Below are 20,357 nucleotides of genomic sequence, written 5' to 3'. Positions count from 1 at the left end.
TGGGTGTTATATCCGACCACGATCCTTGGTCTCAACCTGCAAGATGGAGACAAGATCGCAAGGCATCGAAGTATGGTTTCCGGCTGCACTAGTTCGCACCGTCATATCTTCGTCGTCATCACCGTGTGCCCGCCTCCGGCTCAGCTGATACGTTGGAAATGGCATCGATCAACACGGAGTTGGAGTCCTGACCGACATGACGAGCCATCTTGTCAGGTGCGCTCTTGTAGTCTTGTCAGATGCGCTGTTGCAGATTGCTCTGGCCATGTTGTAGACTGGTGAAACTTCTCGTAAAGCGTAAGGCAATGGAGCATGGTGCTTGTTGCTGCTAGTCGCCAGCACATTCCCACAGTCCCATTGTCGGCCGAAAGGACAGCGAGGTCTTTGTCTTCGTCTGTTGCAGCCTGTTCCGTCGGATCGAACTAAACGGCGAGATTGAACTCTCACGACGACGAGTCATCGCTCATTGTACTCTCCGCACTTCCGCAGCCCGCTACTCTTCACTTGCTCACAGCTCCATTGCCAGAGCAATGCGTACGTTCAACTTTGTGCAGCTGACATAGGATCCCGTGTATTCAGCGCCGGTGTCCATTAGTAGCCTTTCCTATCAGGCGCCACCTCGCCGGGTGCACACCGTCCAGATCCTTCAAACCACCCTCCGAAGCAGCTTTGCGCTTCGTACCGCGTTCTTGTGTGAGAGGTGTTCGTGAGTCCAGCTCCTGCGCTGTAAATCCCTTGTCCGAGTTCACCTGGAGTTTTCCAGTGTTCATGCTCTTCTCCACACCTTTTGGAACCAGCGATTCCTCCTCTTCAATCCCCGATGTGTCATCCGAGGAAGCTTCGCACGACGGCGTGGTGCCATGAGTGGAGACTGCGGTGTCCGGTGCTGTCGCTGCCGTTGTCACTGATGCTGCGCTGTGGGATTGGAAGTTGTTGAAGCGCTCAACGATGAGGGCCGTCGTAAGCGTCGATGAAAGCTTGGTCTCTTGCTCGGGCGAGATGCGGTACCCCAAACGACTGCCCCTAGGGAGAGTGCGCGTGAGGAAGTCGATGAATGCGTCGAAATTGTCGGCTGGAATAGGCAAGAGCTCGTTCGTGGTCGAAAGATCAGTCGTCCGTTCAGAGCCTTCTTCGGCTGAGCAACGTTCGGTGTATGCTGTCTTTTGCTGTTGATGATGCTTCTCTGTCTCTGGTCGGCGACATCTGGTAAGATGTCTCTCTACGGACTCACGGCCTTTTCTCTTGCAATCTGCCTCTTCTTCGGCAGTGAGTTTAATGTTGGAGAGCTCGGCGCCCATGATGTCGAGCAGGTTGTTGGATGTCAGGATCGGAGGGATCGACGATCAGACCCTTCGAGAACCGCACATCCGCACAGCAGCACTTTTCGATCTCGTATCCTCGTCCTGGCTTCTCCTCCACGGAGCAAGCCTCTCAGCCTGCTCCACCTGGCTGCTTCACCTGGCTGCTGGACTCTAACAATGTCGTTCTGCCGTCGCCAGGATGTCTCACCACCGCCACTGTTGCCTGTGCCATTACTGCTGAATGGGATAAACGGCTCACTTTGCAGTTCAATTACGCAGCCAACGCATTCGGCGAACCGGTCAGACTTTCAACGGCTCGGTGCGGCGCGCAAGACGTGGACACTGTCCCGGTATGCCCACGATGTCTGTCGGCGGAGTTCCTGAAGAGGCTGGTGGAGGAGATGTTACTGAGTGATTTCGTGTGCGAATCTAAACAGGAGCTGGAAGCGGCAGCGACGACAAAGCATGTCCGCGACCTGGAAGATCTAGTGGTCGAGATGGTCGGCTTATTGTGGCGACATCGTGGAGATGTGAAGGGAGCCAGGTCAAGGGAGTCCGATCAGGTGGAGGAAGGTTGTATGGAGAGTTGAAGTGGAATAAAAGGAAAAGCGGGAGGGTAGGAGGAACAAAACTTGTTCTTGAGCCAATGAGGTGAGAACGACGACGACGATGGGAACCATATCCGTCCGCCATCATCGCTATCATCGCCAACATCCCCGCTTTGGGCGCATCAGCCAAAGCGGGAGCACGGTGACCTTCTGAACCGCATACACAAGCTTGAGGCCGAGATCGCTGGAGTCGAGTCGCACATTTTGGCAATTAAGTCGAACAATATCAAAAGCATGATCTTTCTGTGTGTCAAATGATGGTTGAGTGATGCTGTTGCTGCCGGACGATGTCCGACGTTGCGATTCGATCAGTCTCCTTGGACCCATGGCATCATACGGCTGCAGGGGTAAACGTGAGCTCAAGCTCAGTCACCAGGCGCATACTTCTCCTTGTTGCCGCTCTTGCTGATCGTCTCGGAAGAAAAAGGATTTCGACATTGTGTTCATTGCTTGGTGTGCTTCTGGGAGTTTCTGTTCGCTCAACGTGCCGGGTCGGTATGATGCTGAGTCGGATCTCTGGTTTGCGGCGGATCGCGTCAAACCGCTAATAAGGAGACGCATCTTGATAGCTCATATCATCACAGGACCAGGTCAGATCCTCGGCCTGTGCTGATACTGTTATGAAGCAGAAGATTAGATCGCCGGCATACCACACTTCTATCAGGGGCGTGCACTGGAGACATGGCAGTAACCTCGATCCTGACTCCAAGTGCTGACAGACTACAAGCGATCTGTGCCGGTTCTGCCCCGTCCGTGGAGCAAGATTCTTGGATGGTGAGCATGTCCACGGATGCTCAGATGGAGATACCCGGGCGAGGCGGCGGGTAGAGGCCAACGGAGGTCTCGTCGAGGCACGATTCGGTGAAAGAAGAGGAGAGGCGGATGGTCATGGAGAACGGAGATCTCGAGGGTGACCAAGCGTGGTTCCGCGGTGCAAAACTCTTCGGGTGGTCGACGGTAAGGTAAGAGCCGGTGCGAGATTAAAGTAGAGCTCTGGAAGATGTTGCGTTAGCGTTCAATGCAGACATAGGCGAGATGGGAACAACAGAGCCAGCGAAGCAGAAAGAGACCGGTCATGACCACCAGCCAAAGAGCATCAGATCCCTTCTCCTCGTCACCACCGTCAACACCAACACCAACACTATATCGACCACGCCCCGACTAAGCCGCAAATCCGGATTGAGAGAAGTCCTGCGTGCGGAGTTGACTCGTAGCCTGCCTGCGGCTTGTAGTGGTAGGCTCCTTTGTATTTCAGAAGATTCGCAAGGAGTCAAATGCCATGAAGGGAAACGGTAGGACTATCTTCTTCCATTAGGACGCTCGACATCTTCCACGGAAGGTTCAGACCCTTGTTCATCAAGAGGTGCCAGATGGCCGCCGTAATTAATAACGAGATCTCGGAGAGATTTGGTCGTGAAGAGTAGGTCTCTTCTTTGAGAAATGTTTTAGCTGTCCCTGTAGTCGTGCAGATCGCGTTTGCGGTGTCTTGATTCGATGCTTGGGCCTTGAGAACAAATTCGACTGCAGGCATTCGCTGCGCTCCATGCTTCCGGATAGGGTGCGCTTTGACTCCACGGGAAGTGGAGGGCAGTTGCTTCGGCATGGACCCGTTCGCACCCTCTTACGCCGGTGACTTTGACGGTGGAAAAGGCGTTGTCGGCGGGGGCCCCCCGGAGACATTAGAGATGCTCTGGCGATGGCTATTGCGGAGACGTATCTGACGGAAGTGTTGTCGGCGGAGGATTCGGCACATGAGCTGGTCGAGACCTCCACGAGGGTGGCGAAAACGGAGATGTCCATGCCGATGCCAGCGCACGTTTCGGCTTAAGCTCCTTCAGCGGCGACAGAGCTCTGAGAACGGCGGACTCCGCTTTGGTCAACGAGCCCAAAGCCCTCTTCCCACGCTCAGCCCATGATGCCAGATTCGGCCCCTTCAATGTTGGCATTGCCTGGACCTGAACCGTCTTCCCTGTCCATGGCATTGGTGGTGGTCTCTGCAGAGGCTTTGGAGGAGGCTTCTTTTGGAGACAGAACAGGTGAATTGATGTGGTCGAGACCCTGGATAAGATATGGTCCTTCAAGCCTGATTTGCTTCTGTTCTTGATCCTGCGGTGGGAGGTAAATGGTCCTTCGAGCCTGATCTGCTTCTGTTCTTGATTTTGCTGTGGGAGTGAAGCCGAAGGGCCGTCATTCTCGATCTCATCGATAGCATTGCTCTTCGTCATCTTCGGTCTGGTTGGGATGGCATCAGCCATGAAGAGTCCTGTGACCGGGTTCGGTCTTGCCTAGTCGTTGGTTGATGGCAGGCTGGAATCAATAGAGCAATAGTCGAATGCGGGAGCTACTTGAAGGCTGCAATCGCCATTGACTTGCATCGACTGTCCCAAGTCGATGGAAATCAGGACAGGAGCCTCAGCCATGCTTCTCGGTCGATGAAATATGCCAAAAACCTCTGCCGCCTGCTTGTTCATGTCCTTGTATGGTGTTGATGGGTCGAATAAGCCGAGGACGACGAGGGCCTTAAAACGGTCGGCGAAGGGAGAGTGATTGGAAATGAGATCTTCGTGAGACTGTTGGAGAAGCTGTCAGTCCAACTCCGCACTGTCATTGAGGGATATGGGACAAACTCACGATTTCCAGCTCGACCTTGCCATGCTTCCGCACATTGGAAGCAAAGATCCTGCGGCGGGGTCTTAGACTCCTCTCCCGTTTCTCAAGACCCTTCTTCCTCGGCGATCTTACCTCCCGATAGACATCAACAAGCGGATCTGAAGCACTCGATTTCCCAACATCCTCTCCTCTACAAACGGACTTCCATTCCTCCCGATCTTGAGCATAAGTCCCGAAGAGTATGCTTTCTCATCTCACCAATCCGCCCCACGGTGAATCGCCGGCTTAGGTCTGATGGCTGCGCTGTGCTGTCCAGCAATCTTTCTCAGCGAATCGTATCTCGCCTGAGGTCACGGCTGAGTAGGCCAATGGAGATTAGTATGCAATCGGAGCCGAGACAGCGAGAAGGCTTTGGGCTGTTGTCGAAGTTGCATGCCGATGGTATGGCCACTCGATTCCCTCTTGTTCCTACTTCGCCGCAATACCGCTCTCCTCCGTGTTGCTGTCGGAACCCTCCAAAAATCAAGTCGAAGGCATCTCTGGAGCACTCCTGTTTCAAGTAGCTTCCTTTCTCAATGACTCTGCGGCCAGTCTTCCGTCGTTGGCAGCTAAGAACCAGATCAAGTTGCCATCGTGCTGGAGCTCAAAGGTGTGTCCTCGGCCGTTCTTGATATCTGCGTCCTCAATGGCCTAGCCTTGTTGTTCTCGAAGCTCACACTCGCCTCTTAAGCATCACCTTCGCCATCACGGCCGCCTCTTTTCTCATCTCTTTCCTCGACGTCACCAGAAGAGGCTTGGATAATCCTGCCGTCCGTGCCTGCGAGTCCAGATGTCTCCATTCGCACTCCCGGAAAGTGCCTCAGTGGCTGGAATGAGGTTGACAGAATGGTTGACTCGAGCCAAAGATCGTTCACTGTGGGCGAACCGGTTTGGCGTGCTTCGGATGGCGGTGTATCGGACATGGAGGAGGAGGAGACGGGTACTGGATGAATTGGAGGCTGCGCAATTTGGGTTGTTCAAGGATCTCGACCTGGATGATGCAAGTCTGTGATTCCACAGAGCGTTCCGAAGCGACGGCATCATCAAAAGCACAGACCAAGTTTCGCGAGCTTCACGAAGCTGGGCCTAGGCGTAGGTTTTCCGATGTCTCAGATGATCGTTTCGCCCTCCGTAGAGCTCCAGACACTTTGTGAAAATCAACGAAGGACGTCTCGAAGACACCCTCACTCAAACTCTTGTCCAGGACTCCACGCTGACCATCTATGCCATCTTTTGACAATCATGTCAAACAACCGGTATGCGCCGTCCGTCCATCTGCTTCTCACTCACTCTAATCAGCCAACAGCCGCTCCAACGCAGCGAACGCAGCGCGAAACGATGACAAGTCCTACATCATCCGAAACCTCGTCTCACTCGATTCAATCACTGGCCAGATCACAATCGACTAGGAATCGTCTTGGATCTCAGCCGGTAATGCAATCGAGCATAAGCGGGACATCGCCAAAGTCATCTCGAAGGAGGATCAGTAGTGGAGAGTGGCATGGAAGCCGACTAGAGAGTCTCTCGAACATCTGCGCTATAACACTGGGACATTTTGGAAGAAGAGATTGAAAGAACTGGTAGACCAGAATGCGCACGATCTGGTGCAGGAAACATACACCCTGATGCCCGACGCAGGACTGAATAAGTCGACGGCGGTACATGGAGAACAGGACACAATCGCCGCGGCGCTCACAACCTCGAACGCTGCGGGCAACAGATCCAGCTTCGAAAAGGCGGAGAAGCATTCAGATGGCGAGCGACCCAGCGTCGTAGGTAATTCCGCCGACAAGCAAGCCGACCAGAACACGAAGCGCAAGCGCTCAGAAGCAGCTATGGAGAATGTAGAGGATTTCACGAAGGCTCTGCTAGTCTCAGGATCGGAGGAGGAAAAGGGCGAGCCGGCACAAGCGAAACGATCCAAAATTGTGCACACCATCGGTAAGCTCACCCGCACAACGACCTCTACCAAGAACAAGGTCGTAAAGACACCCAAGTCTACGATAAGCACACCAAACCTGGACGTTCAGGAGCGAAGCATTACACCAAAAAAAGCTGCGCCAGCTCGGCCTCCGCGCAAGAAGATCGACAAAGTCCCAGTTGTGCTCGATTCCGATGAAGACCTCCCATCCGCGACGGATTTTGTCCGCGACCACTCACGCCAATAACAATGATCACGCGAAGGCGACAGATGCGACCCTCATGTCCGATATTCATGCCGGATAAGGTCAGTCAGCTTCGAGTTCGAGAATCGAGCTGGAGCAAGCAAGAGAGGGCGTGCCGGCAGACGTGACACCAGAGATGTGATTGAGTTTTCTGGCGATCATCCGAGTGACTTGAGTGTCCACTTCGTCGCGGCGATTGGCGCAGCGAAGCATGGCAATGCCAAGAGAAGTTGCTGCTCGCACGTATGTCAAGGCACCTGCTTGGGAAATCAGAATAAAAGCATAGCAGATGCACCCGAATGTGAGTACCCCAGGGCAATTCTTATACGACGAGACCCGTTTCTCCTTTCTCCTTTCTCCTTTCTCCTTTCTCCTTCCAATTTTATGTCGGCACGTTGCTATTATGACTCAAACCAGTGAATATCCCGATATTAATAGAAAGTCGAATCTGTAAGGCTGCAAGCAGTTTTTTGGCCCGTTCAGCCAGACGACTAGCTGTGGCAAGAATTACTCTACCCGAGGTAACAACAGCGCCTACCGCAGGAGGGTGCCAAGTCTCCAGTACACAAGTTGCGGCTACCCGATTAATTATAACGACTTGTCCGCCGCGCCAGCAACGCTTCGCAACACGTTCCCGTCTATACCTTCTGCACTTACTTCCATTCCCAGGACACCGTTCATTTACTTTTAACCGTGGCTCCGGCAAACACACGATTGTTTACAAGACCTCCAGACTTCACACTCAATCCTAAACATACGCACAGACGAGCTCCCTCGGCATCCTCCGCCCGCCTTTGACTTTACCGCTAGCGAAAAACCACCGACAGGCCCCTTCCCAAGCCTCGGGTATGCGCCGAGGTGCCAAAGGCCGACCCAACGTCCTCGCCAAGCAATCTCAGCGCAAAGAAGCGACTTAGAGAATGTCGTCTCCAATCGAGCTACCACCAGCACTTACTCAGCCGATGAGACAGACTTAGCATAAGGGTATCGTAGATTCCTAATCAACCCAAACGCCGTGCTGAGGTCGTACCATATCGCGCCTCTGTCCTTACCCGGCTGCTTAAGGGCGAACAGCTTAGGAGGATATTTCAAAACAGCTATAATAGCCTGCATCTCGTCCACAGACTACGAAGAAACACTTTCCACTCCGCGGTACGCCGATCAAGCGAAGAGAGTCCGCACCCGCGCACACATGAATCAAGATGCTGTCTCAGCCGCCGAGCGCGACACTGTCGAGTTATAGGAGCTTCTGCCGCCGCCGTCGTTCGAGAGGAGGATGTTCTTATGCTTGTTGCTTAGGAGCTCGCAAGACCCGGTGCCAGGTTCGGAAGACAACTCTGTTAGCGAGCACGACGAGAGTGGAGATGGAGAGCCAAGAGTATGTTGATGAGGACAAATCGGAGTTATGTGCAGATGAGCTGGCCTACATCGCCAGTCGGGAAGAGCTATTCTTTTAGCGGACCGAGAGCCCACAAGACCCGGGGCTAGACTCGGAAGACGGCTCCGACAGCGAGCACGACCAGAGGGAGATGAAGAGCCAAGACCGTCTCGATAGACGCCAGTCGCAGAGGGCTCCGCGCTATGCGCAGATGAGCTAGCCGACATCGCCAGTCGGGCCGGGAAGAGCACAGTGCGATGGATTATGCATACCGGGAGAAGAGAACAAAGTGGTAGGCCCAACAGAGCTGTACTGCCTCGCGCACCGTATTTGGGTACGTGCGCTTGATTGGGATGTCTTGTGATTGGGACGTTGACACATGGTGAAGCCTGATGGCTATCTTGAGGGCGATGCTGAGGAGGACAACGGATCCTCCGACTTCTTCTCTTCCGAGACTGGTACGGATGTACATAACCCAGCACCATCACTGCAACCGGAGACGGCGGAGATTGACACTTCACGCGGGCGATAGAAACCACGTGCTACGCACAATCTACGCCGATCTTGAGCCAAACGTCGTCGATGAGATCTGCATCGACACATATCGCAGCTCGTCTCCCCGAGTTGACCGGTGTGCTCGGTTATTTTCCTCGTCTGATATCACGAGGAGACTGGTACAGCCCACCATCTGCGGCTCAACCAACTACTACCACTCCGGATCTGTACCGGCATTTACCACAGTCAGTCTCACACCGAGGTGATGATTACTGGCAAGGAAGATGCCTCCAGCGACTGCGCCCGTGGATAACGCGCCCGATGCTACCGCCCGATTGATGCATGGCCCGCCCGTCCAATTCCCATCGACTCGCACCCTCCACCTACTTCTCCACTGGTATGGCTTCTGTACCTGCTCCCTCTTCCAGCGCAGCTCGTTAGTCGACCGCCTCGAATAACACCTACGTCGTCTCCCGCTCGCCAACACCCTTGTGAAAAAGGCCCATCGACCAGGTGCTCGACAAGGTCCGCCGGGTTGCCGACGACTGCTCTAGTCTCGTATTGTGTATGATTCGCTCCGATTTCGAGCCGGATGTTGTCAAAGTGGTCCGCACTGGATCCTTCCGCAGCCTATCTACACCGAGATGATAATTACTGGCAAGGAGGCTACCTCCAAGAACTACGCCTGTGGACACTACATCGTCGGCAAGGAGCTCATCGACCAGCTACTTGGAAAGTTCCACGTCACCGACGATATCTCTGGTTTTCCGGAATTCCTCGTGTTCTGTTCCTTTCGTCGGAGGTGGCACCAGCTGTGACTCCGCCACAACTGCTCTGGTCCTCGTGGTCCCTCATTAGATCTACTACCGACACGTACCGCATACCCGAGGCTGCCGGAATTAGACCTCGCGTTTCGCACACGCTTTTTGACCGCTTTAGAGAGGACGGCGCAGAGAAACCCGAGCACAGCGTTGAATACTTACTTTTGGAGTTATACAACGAAGAGCTATGCGATCTCTTGTCGGTGGACGACCATACTAAGCTCAAGATCTTCGACGAGGCGAACAAAGGCGGACGAACGACTACACTTGTTCAAGGCATGGAGGAAAGCCACATCAAAAGCGCGGCGGAAGTTTTAACTTCGAAGAGATGACACCCACAAGCGACAAATTGCAGCAACCAAGTGCAACGATCTGTATTCTCGATCGCATGGTCCTTTTTCGGTGGTACGGGTTCCGGTTTCGGAACTTTTTTCACGAAGCGCCTATCCGTCGACTACGGGAAGAAGCATAAAGAAGTCATGGGGAAAATGACAGCCAAGAGATCTACTGGATTCGGTAGCGGCAAGCCTGATCACGCTTGAAGAAGTCAGCGATGAGCTGAAGGCGCAGAACGCGAAGCTGGCCAAGCAGATCAATGAGCTAGCTATGAAGCTTGCGGACGAGTCTACGTCTACTACTACTGCTGCGGATGTGCCACAACCCGATACTCCGGCAGAGCAGACACTACAAGGAGATGGCAAAAAGGAGGTGCCAGCCAAGAGAGCTACTACATCCAGTGGCGGCAACCTGATCACACTTGAAGAAGTCGGCGATAAGCTGAAGGCGCAGAACGCGAAGCTGACCAAGCAGATAAATGAGCTGGCTAAGCAGCTTACGAAAGAGTCTACGCCTGCTACCACTGCTGCTACGAAGAACGCATCGGACACCCGCTTCAAGCACTCGGACATGGTCAAGACGAAGGAACCTGCACCAAGAGAGGTCAAGAAGTCTCGCGCACCTGCGGCTCAGAAGCCAAAGCCCGAGGCGAGAGTTGCTGGCTTTGCGTGGCAAGCTCGAGTTCTGCGTGTACCCGGCACCTTCCTAGGCGGGTAAGTCGCAAGAGAGCGACAGAGAGGGAAGGAGGGGAAGAAGCAGACTTGAAAGATAATTTACATTTAGGTTATGGAATGACTACATATTGTTGATTATTAGAAGCCTCTTGATGATTAATGTGATGCTGTTTCGACCGATCTGGTATTCAATTTACTGATTTGCTGCCTACTCGCACGCCCTCAGGCTTGTATATCTGATATCCGTCCTCCGCTTGTGCAAGCAACTGATCACCACTGGTTGAAGAGATGCCGGTTGCTGGTCTTGACACATTGTCCGAATGTGCAGTCCGGAGTTCGAAGGCGAGAAAGCTGCTTGCGATCATTCTGTGGTTATTCAGGCTTGGGCGCCTAGCTGTGTGACTGACCAAACAGCCAGCTCTTGACCGTCCAAGGCGACGAAGTCTGACAGGACGCCGAAGGAGAGCAAGACTAAGGGTGTTGCTGCCTCGTCGGCTCGGCGGAGAAAACGACGACAGTGACGATAACGAGGAGTTGGAGCAACGGCAAGGAGGAAACAAGGGGCACTTAAAGCGCGAACGTCAGTGGTGGCGACAACCTCGAAGAGCTTGACATCGGTGTCTATGCGAGAGGCAATCAGGAGGACATACACTTTACGCCGTCAATAAGCGATCCTTCGCATACATCGTCAACACCCGCCACGGCGTATCGACCCTCACCACAGCGATGACGTTGACCAAAAAGGACAAGGCGGCATACTGCAAGGAGCGGAAAAATGCGGCTTAAGCAAACACCCACAGATCTTGACAGCCTCTCTGATCTTCTCCTACGATGGCGACTCGATTCGTTGGCCCACCATCTCACGCATTCTTAGTCGGACCCTTGAACGGGCGGAGTGCTCGGTACGGCGTAACAGGGCGAATTCGAGCGAGCCAATTCCGTCGGATTTATGCGGCGAAAGAGCTGGAGTGTTGTGGTCAGATCGTGCAGTAGAAGCAAAATGGCACTTCGAGTCTTACGAGAGACTTCGTTCCTTAGACGACGGTCATTGCGCGAGATGCAGTCCGACGGAACCTTTAAGGATTACGAACATGTTCTTGGCAGTGATGCAATGTCATGCATTCTTGTCGATTGTCTCTTGTCCGGTTGCGTTTGAGAACTTCGCTAAAGCTTAGCATATTTCGAAGGCCATGGCGGATGGTGTTGTGTGAGCGGGAACGGTGGCCCTATGTTCGTGCTTGAAGCGAGGAAGATAGACTTTCGAAAGGTCGAGCAAATATGTTTCGGTGGTGCTGTTCTCGTGCTGCTTGAAGAGTCGAGCGAAAAGACGTGCCCGTGACGCTGTCGTCGTGCATCTAACTATCGTTGCTGAAAGTGAGGGTCGTGAACGTGGGTTTGCCATCGATATCGGGATTGTAAGCAGACTCGCCAATCTGAAGCTGTTGTCGCTTGTTCGGCGAAGGTGTTTGATCTTGGCGGTGTTGATTGCATGATGAATTCGGCGAACGTGGATCAGGCGTAGTTGCTCGCAGCAAAGTACAGAGTGTCGTCCAAACAAGGTTGGCCGGACTTCGACTCAAATTCCCGTCTCCTTCAATGAGCACGTGGCATGCACGAGGGAGGGACACCTCACTCGACCCGCATAAGATGCCTCCTCCTAGAAAGCTTTATATCGAATCGAACAATGCCGCTCCACAACTCCCCATGACGTCCATGCGCATTGACGCTCCCGGAACTACTTCCAACGACCTTCACGGTCTCGAAATTCATCTCGCTCGGCGGGGCTCCTCCAAAGATGGACCTCATCCAAGCTGCTAATGTACATCCGATGTCCCACGTTGTCCATTCGACAATACTGCGCCTACTACCAATCTGGCCGACCGACTTGACTCGCGCGACGACGGCCAGGAAAGACGATCGAAAGAGGGGAGGAAGAAGACCGCAGTGGATATACTGTCGGATGACTCGCCGACCATCCAATGTCCACGCAGACCGCCAAAAGATGGAGATGAAGATGAAGAAGGAACACGTAAATTGCCAAAGCTTGGCCGGCGACTGCACATGATGACCCAGCAAGAAGCGATAGTTCAAGAAACAAGATTGCAGGCGGGTCACCGGTTTGTCGGCCTTGCTAAAGCCTGGCCTCGATTGTCATCGACTGCTGGTGCCCAGTGCGATCAGGCTCACTTCCGCGGATGCTACGAACGTTGAAGTTCACCATGGAATCGGGATGAGGAGGCAGTGACGGTTGAGCAGCTTTCTTTGCGGCGCAGGTCTCGTCGTTCCAAGCAGCACGTGTGTGGCCTGCTTGCGCCGGCGTTGCTACTGCATTGACATCGTTGCCACTTCAACCTCGGTTCCATTGTTTGTCGCTGTGATCAGCTGACAAATATCTATGACGAGGGTACTCCAGATGCGCCGGTTGTGAATGCCGCGGACTCGACTGTCCGCTGTCTGCTTGTCGATCCCACATCACAACACCCTTCAGCACGACGATCGAGGGACGAGGGAAGGGCATGCCCAAATGGCACCCAGACAAAAATGGGACGGTACCAGGACATTGAGCCTTCGATCTGACTTCTGGATATAGCAACAGGCCCATCGATCTGGACAGTCTCGACATCACCTTTGGAAAGCAGAATGACATCGAGCTCAAAGATGTCGGTCTCAACATCATCAAGAGGATCGCCAAACTGGCACAGCTGCCTCCGTGCGATCGCCTCGCCAGCATCTAACTAGCTTTGGCATCGCCTTCGACAGCAGCAGTTCGGGCCCGCGGCGACGACCGGCGATCTCGTGGCCCAGACCACCTGGGGACCGTGTGCATACCGACCGGAGCGACTGACGAGATCTGCGCGAGAGAGTCATCCAATCTGCACTCGTGGTTCGGCCGGCGATAATTCTTCGGCCCAGCATCGATTAACACAAGCCCGCACATGCGCTCCGCTCCGCTCAAAGCAGGCAAGGTCTGTGCTTGCTGAGATCAGGTTCGCTCGAGATTTGTCAACATCAAGATTCACCGCAGTTCAGATTGAAGCTGTCGATCACCTCCTCTGCCACTCGAACTTTCGCACTGCGGACCCAGCCGCTTTTCGCTTAAGATCATCGCGAATACGAATGCGCGGACAATCTCCCAAGAGTCTGCACTCGAAGCCACCAGCGGCGACGGATCCTTCATCCTCAACAATCTTCACCTCTCTCACTCGGTCACTCATCACGATTGAGGGCACAGACCTCGTGAGAGCACTTGATCGGGCGTCGTCTCTTTAAGCGAATGCTATTTGCTACTTCCAAGCGGCGATGGCTAGCCGCCATCTGCGCACGCTAATACAGTTGGGACTGTCAACGAGTCCAGGCTGCAGTCACTCTCCTCCCTCTGCTCTTGCATGGCCGAGGACTCGAGACAACAGGAAAGCCCTTCACTCAGACCTATTTACGGGGCTCTTTCGCTGACTGATGATTGCAAATAGAATATATAGAAGACCAGTCTGTTCTGTTGGACAACACTCGTATGCAGGAGCTCGCAGTCGATCTCTCGACATAGCTTCGCTTCCGCCGACTCATGACCGTAACGGTCAACTCTTTGTCCACAGCAAAGCCCGGGCCTTTACAACACCAATCCGAACATTCCGGGCATGTGGCCGACTTTGCCAGGCAAAAGGCCCTACACAGTGCCTTTGACCGACTTCTGCCGACGGTGCTCGTTCGGAATGGTCTTTGGTGGTTCAAGCGTTGTAGCAGATCTGCACTGCATCACCAAGCCCACCGTATCAGTCATACGCTTGGCTTTCTCTGCGGCGTGGAGGTCTGCCGTGTCTTCTTCTTCCACGGTGTGCACAGTTTCTTCAGATTTCGATACGAGGACGCTGCTCAGGAGCATACATACCCTCTGGTGGCCCTAAACTTCCAAAAATTACAATTCGGATATCCTGGACGTGGATGGGAGGCTGCTTGACAATGCCGCAATATGGCGGGGAGTTCCATTCTATTCTGCGGAAAAGCCGATCGGTGTCAGTGCTGGCTACGCTTGGAGTTGCTGCAGTCCATTTTGGCCACAATTCTACCACCAACAAGCCCAAATTCGCACTTGCTTACGAGAAGTGCAGATTGGCGGTCCAGCCAATTGCGAGATACTGCAGCGCTCTGCAATGCCCGGCCTCTGCGAGGCTCGGACTGGATATTCGCTGGCGTCACTCGTCTTTAACATCACCTGTTCCGAATCTTTGGATGTGAATGCCGCATGCTCAGGACCGCTGGAGAAAGCCGCCGCCGCTTGTGTGTCGAAGACCGTCCGGGAACGAGAGAGGTCCGATGCCTAAGACACCGACAGGGAGCGGAGCCAATGGGAAGATAAGCCATCGTGGACGACACTCGGGTCTGGAGGCGATCCGATACTCCTTCAGCTCGGCTCCAGCACGGCCGTACCGGTCCCATTGAGCGTCGATACCACCGCCCGCCCACGAGAGCATTTCAACAAGGCCGATCGCACAGCCATTCCTGTCACGGCCATCGCCAGTGGTGCAAAGAACAACAAGTCGGAAGCACAAGCTTGTGACTGCGCCGGTCCGGCCATGCGATCGGAAGCGATCTCAACCTTGGCAAATGCAGAAGCCGATGCTCGCAGGCCTTCGTCATCAACGTCGCCATCTCCTTCTGCCTCCTCTTCCTCGGAAACTTGAAAGCGACTCTTCTGCGCCAGCTCTAGACCACGAACTTGCTACTAATCGCAAAGTCCCTCCTACAACGACCGCCACTGCAGCTCCCGACCTCCCGAAACTAAGACGCAAGTCGCTTGCACGCACGAAAGGCACATTGAAACACTGTCGTGACAGATCACGAACAACGTCAATAAAGTTACTCTTCTTGTTCATCACGGATGCGACCGCGGGCGTACTAGCAAGTCCGGCCATCCGAAGCACAAAATTAACATACTCGCAAGGACTGTCCGTGCCAAACTCGCTGCAAGGCCTTGCCGACGACTTTGGCAGACAGATCGTTTGAGCGGATTTGAACGGCGCTTGGCGGAGGAGAAGGAGGATAGGCTTGGAATCGGGAGGATACCAACTCCAAAAAGGAGTAATGCAGGCATGAAGCATGCAGTGATTTGATATTATCATGCCCGAGCAATACGACTGATGGAGGCTCAAAGCGGACCACATCAAACCAAGCGAGGCAATGCTTTGTCCGGTCGATGTCGCCGTCTTGTAGTCCAGGAGTCTTCTTCAGGCCTACTGCCGGATTGTGTCGCATGATCGGGTCCGCTAGTCATGCTTACTTAGAAAGTCAGGACTCGACCACTTGGGCGACCCTTAAGTCCAGATAGGACTCCAGAAGCCACTCAGATGTCTGCGGGCGAGAAGTGTCTTGAACTCGCACGGTCGTGGGCAGCTGGAGCCCCTATCAGCAAGGATCTCTTCGTCGAGTACGGACAAGCTTCAGTACGCCAGGAGTTTGTGATAATCGATGGAATGATCTTCAAACAGTGGAGCCGACAGAGTAGCTGAGGATTGGTATCGAAAGGTTCAGCCAAATTGCTTTCTCCTTTCTCCTCAAGACCGACGTCCTCAGCACTCGTTTCTCCGATTTGACGAAGTCCTTCTCCAGCTCGGTGTGCTTCTTCTTCTCCCTCTTCCTCACCGTGTTCGTCCTTGCTTCAGTTGAGCTTTCGCTTCGCTCGACTTCTCTTCCCGTCATTCATGTATCCAATACAAGTCCGCGACCTTGACCAGCATAACGACACCCTGAAAGTCTGCCGGTCAAGCGAGTAACTAACCAATGAACCGTCGGTGCAGACCGGGCGATATTGCGCGTCTAGTCGAGTTCGGGTGCTGTTGCTGACGTTGGGAGTGTAGAACCGCAAGGTGGGAGTGCAGACACTTTTGAGGGCTGCTACGACTGCGGTCATTGTCATGCTGTGACAACAACGATGCGGAGAAGACGGTGAAGTACACGGCGGTTGCGGTGGTCGCCTCAACAAGATTGAAAGATCGGCTTGCAGTAGACCAGGCAGACGCAAGCGATGGTGAGAACGAGTACTTATATGTGGCCAGATCTTTTGCCACCAGATGTGTGAAAAAAATCCTCCTCAGTCCCGAGCAACTCAATCCGTTCAGCTCGTCGTCTTGAGCAGCGTGAATTACCTTGCCGGGAGCGACGATTGAAAGAATTATGACTTGATGCTACGTGCTGCATGACCCAACGTGGACACCACAGAAACCGAAACTCCCCTCGAGCTACAACTGCGATGCAGTGAGACTGCCACGATCCGATGGCGATTCTCTGCGAACAGCTCTCCGTATCCTCGCAGAGTGTTATGAAAGACGGATTTCGAAGATTGTCCACCACGAACTGCTCCAAAGCGACTAGTTTGGTCCCGTCATCCTGTGCAGCATGCTCCTCGAGGGAAGCGGACTCCTGCACACGGTGTAAGGAATGAAGTGCCGCAAATGCCTCGCCGATGCCATCTTGCCCTGTCATTTCTTCAGCGCGGCTGCGCCCCCCTTGAATTCGCTCCCGCTCCACCCTGTCCTGCTGCTGCTCCGGCTCCTTGATCATTACGATCGACTTGATAATGACTCAAGTCTCTGTGCTAGGAGTCTCGAGGCGGAACACTGGCGCACCTTTCGGCTCCCGATTTGCCGTTCGTCTTGACGATCCATTGCCAATGTTTGTGTATGGTTGTTGCGTGCTTCCGCATGCCGTGGACAAGGTGAGCATGATCAGGCTCCAGCCCATGCGTCAAAAGCAGCGATGCCGGCGATCTTGGTGGATATCGTGGCGGTATCTTGAAGATGTGAAGGTAGTAGGCGAATCCTTCTAGCTTCTGCATCCGGTTGAGAAGGCAACCGTGCTCACGCTTCGGCTGATGCGTCAAAGGGGGCCATTTCGGCGACGTTGGGAATGTAGGAAGTTGGTGAATGTTGTGGCGGCATCTTGAACATGCGGAGGAAGTTGATGGATGCGTCGAGCTTCTGCGTTCGGCTAGGAGGGCCATGCTCACGCGTCAGCTGATGCGCACAAAGGAGCGCTATTGGCGATGTTGATGGATATCGTGGCGGTATCCCTGAGATGTGAAGGAAGTTGGTGGATGCTTCAAGCTTCTGTAGCCATTTCAGAGGGCATTCATGCTCACCGCCTCAGCTCATGCGCTCAAAGGAGCGATGGTGGCAATGCTGGCGATGTTGGCGACGATGTTACGGCGGCAGGTTGCTCCGAGGGAGCGACTCGATGCACTTCACAGCTTCTTTGCTGACGTAGACGGCGATGGCGAGAAAGTCGTGCGATGAGAGGTACATTTCGTCTCTTAGCTCACGAGGGAGCGTTAGTAGAGTTCAAGGTTTAGTTCTACCCACCATTGTGTGGTGGCCTGGTCTGTTGCTGTGAGGTTGCGTTGTTGCCTAGTGTTTGCTTCCTTCTCCTTTCGATCGCGACAATATTATTCATCTCGCACCGCGCGCCACATACGGACTTCAAGCACCATCGAAGATCCATCGACTTCCATCGCCTTTACATCGAGCATGCTTACACTGCTCACCTCCCAAGTCCCGTCCGTTATGTCGAAACACCACGCCGAAAGCACAGCCGCCTTTGCACTCCATTCCATCGGCTCGACCGGTCCTTCGCACCAGCCGTCGACCGCCCGATATTCCCGCTCCTCATCAAGCACCGATATTGCTCGCCTCATCCCGTTGTCTCGCCTCACTCAACAGACAACGTCGATCACCGTGAGCGTGTGTCTTCAGAACGTCATATTGTTCGTCCACTAGAGTGTGTTGCTTAGCTCGGCTCGGGTATGGTGTAGGATCTCGCCGGTGCCGCGAAGGAAATGAGGAGGAAGGGTGGGATATGCGCTGGCCAGGACGATCGTACGATGAGTCAGTGTTTTGCCGACGAGGTCGAAGGTTGCTGTCCTCCAAGTCTCCTTCCACGTCGTCGCCGGACAATTCGAGATCGTCCATGTCTTCTGACTCCGATGAGTCGCGGTGATCGTGGGTGCTTGCCTCGGCGTTGGCATCGTGATCTCCGTTGTCCTCCTCGTCGTCATCAGATGAGGAGAAGTAACTCTGCCCATTGTCAAAATCTTTATTCAAAAATGGCTTCAGCACTTTCGTGCACTGACCAACACTGTCCCGTCTTCATCATCCTGCTTGTCTCCTCCAATAACAGCTGACGTATCCTCACGACCGCAATCGAACACTCGGCCGCGTAGTCGTCGTCCTGCGGTCATCATCGACATTCGATCACCCATAGCACCGGAGTCGCTCAAACACACCTCCGCACCCGCTTTCGCCTGTGCGGTGCTTGTGCATGGCGGAGCATATGTGGTCTCGCGAAGGTGAAAAGCCGCTGGTACGTGGTTGAGCAATGGGTTATCGGTCATCAGAGGTGATGAGGAGAATGGTGATGGTGGAGAGCATGGCCGTAACGCCGGATGGTAGGCAGGTGGGAAGTCGAGGTCGGGTGGCATTTTTGGAATGACCGAGTGGAGTAGGCTGTGGTGTCAGTGGAGAAGTGCTCTCAGGTCCGCGAGAAGATACAGTGCTCTCAAATAATAATAGTCTGCCCCGCATCGCAGGTTCGTGACCCTTCTTTCATGCGCCCGCATTCCATGGGTCAGTGGTATGCATGATGCATCATGCTGTGCAACCTCGCTCGAATCCTCCGACCCATCTTCTTTTATGCAAGGTCTCGTCCGCGGCACACCGCCTCAGCCTGTACACTAGGCCGAAGTCCTAGCGGAGTGGGCGTTGTTGCTTGGCAGCGGCTTACTCGACATCGAGGTACAATGTTGGCGCCGCGACCTTGATCGATCTCGGAATTTGCGGAAGGTGTACGGCATCAGCCCGTTTCTAAGGATGATCTCCGCGATGTTGAACCGTCAGAGAGTGGAAGAGAAGCACTGAATCGTCCTGTTGGAGTCGGTAGTTGTTAAGCGTAAGAAGACTTTGGTCGACGGATCGGTAGCTGCTAATCCTCCGTGTTCGCTCCGCTTGTACTGATCCGCAGTCATAATGGAACATTTGATGCACTAATCCTCTGACTCTCCTCTTCAAGTTTTGAAATGGTACCGATCACACTAAACAACGCACATTGTACTGGCCTTGTTCGCAATGGAGATACTTGTAAATTTGCCCTTTGGTGTTCAAACGACTGCCAATTGCCTTGCCGTTGCAACAAAGCTTTGCGGTGAATTTGAGGTATGATCTCTCCACTATATCCTACCATATCCCGAGGCATATTCGCATTGATCCCCCATTGCCGTATTTGCTTTGCGGCGTGGAGCAGGAGGCCCGCAAATAATCTGATGAATCGACTTCGACCAGCAGTGCTCCGGCGCTGTAAGCTCAAAGACCTCGACAATGCACAGCATCGCATATGCGCTAACTGCGCTATCCTTGTGGACCAGAAGCTGCTGGTCTGCCAATTCCTTCGCCTTCGCCTTGACCGATTGCTTGTCCACATCCTCCTGTTGCAACCCTCGAAGGTCTTTGGAGATCCTAGACCCTTACGGAAAGGCTTGAGACACAGCTTCTGGCTGAATTCAACATCTCGACAATACGCGCCAAGCTCTTCCACTCGAACAACATTTTGTGACCTCTTCTTCTCCTGAACGCCATGAAGCCAAGCGGTGCTCAAAGGACGGTCATTCGGTATAGCATTGGCTCCGAAATGTCGTTTGCGAGGGACGTCGGGTATGTTTCGTACGGTTCCGTTGGAAGATACGAAGGTCATCGAGGTCGAGAAACGCAATGGAAGGAGGCATCAGCCGACCGGCAGTGCAGTAGCAAGGAGAAGGAGATTATTAAAGCTCCGAAGCAAAAGGAAAGGAGCGGTGCACCAAAGGCTGGCCAAAGAGGCTAAGACGCATTCGGCATAGTTCTAGTACCGGCTCTGACCGTATGCTGCCTCCAGGCTGTCGATCGACTTTTC

The 20,357-nt window shown here is 53.8% G+C and overlaps 4 protein-coding genes across 4 annotated transcripts; 2 read left to right on the top strand and 2 right to left on the bottom strand.

The window, feature by feature from the left end:
- Window positions 1–118: 118 nt before the first annotated feature.
- On the bottom strand, window positions 119–1,298 carry MYCGRDRAFT_97735 (uncharacterized protein; the record flags this gene model as incomplete). Its single annotated transcript, XM_003847185.1, has 3 exons — window positions 119–231; window positions 635–1,135; window positions 1,232–1,298. 3 exons carry the CDS (start codon window positions 1,296–1,298, stop codon window positions 119–121), a joined length of 681 nt encoding a protein of 226 aa, XP_003847233.1.
- A 4,885-nt stretch (window positions 1,299–6,183) lies between these two features.
- On the top strand, window positions 6,184–6,726 carry MYCGRDRAFT_97734 (uncharacterized protein; the record flags this gene model as incomplete). Its single annotated transcript, XM_003847235.1, has 1 exon — window positions 6,184–6,726. One exon carries the CDS (start codon window positions 6,184–6,186, stop codon window positions 6,724–6,726), a length of 543 nt encoding a protein of 180 aa, XP_003847283.1.
- Window positions 6,727–8,625: 1,899 nt separating this feature from the next.
- MYCGRDRAFT_30933 (uncharacterized protein) lies at window positions 8,626–9,381 on the top strand (the record flags this gene model as incomplete). Its single annotated transcript, XM_003847236.1, has 2 exons — window positions 8,626–8,724; window positions 9,226–9,381. Coding segments are annotated over 2 exons (255 nt in total), but the record flags the coding sequence as incomplete, so codon positions are not given.
- An 8,704-nt stretch (window positions 9,382–18,085) lies between these two features.
- On the bottom strand, window positions 18,086–18,894 carry MYCGRDRAFT_97733 (uncharacterized protein; the record flags this gene model as incomplete). The annotated part of the gene is made up of 2 exons (XM_003847184.1): window positions 18,086–18,490; window positions 18,547–18,894. 2 exons carry the CDS (start codon window positions 18,892–18,894, stop codon window positions 18,086–18,088), a joined length of 753 nt encoding a protein of 250 aa, XP_003847232.1.
- Between the last annotated feature and the right edge of the window lie 1,463 nt (window positions 18,895–20,357).

This window comes from Zymoseptoria tritici, chromosome 16 (genome assembly GCF_000219625.1).
Source record: "Zymoseptoria tritici IPO323 chromosome 16, whole genome shotgun sequence".
NCBI classification, from domain to species: Eukaryota; Fungi; Ascomycota; class Dothideomycetes; order Mycosphaerellales; family Mycosphaerellaceae; genus Zymoseptoria; species Zymoseptoria tritici.
This window is presented reverse-complemented; position numbering and strand designations above follow the sequence as displayed.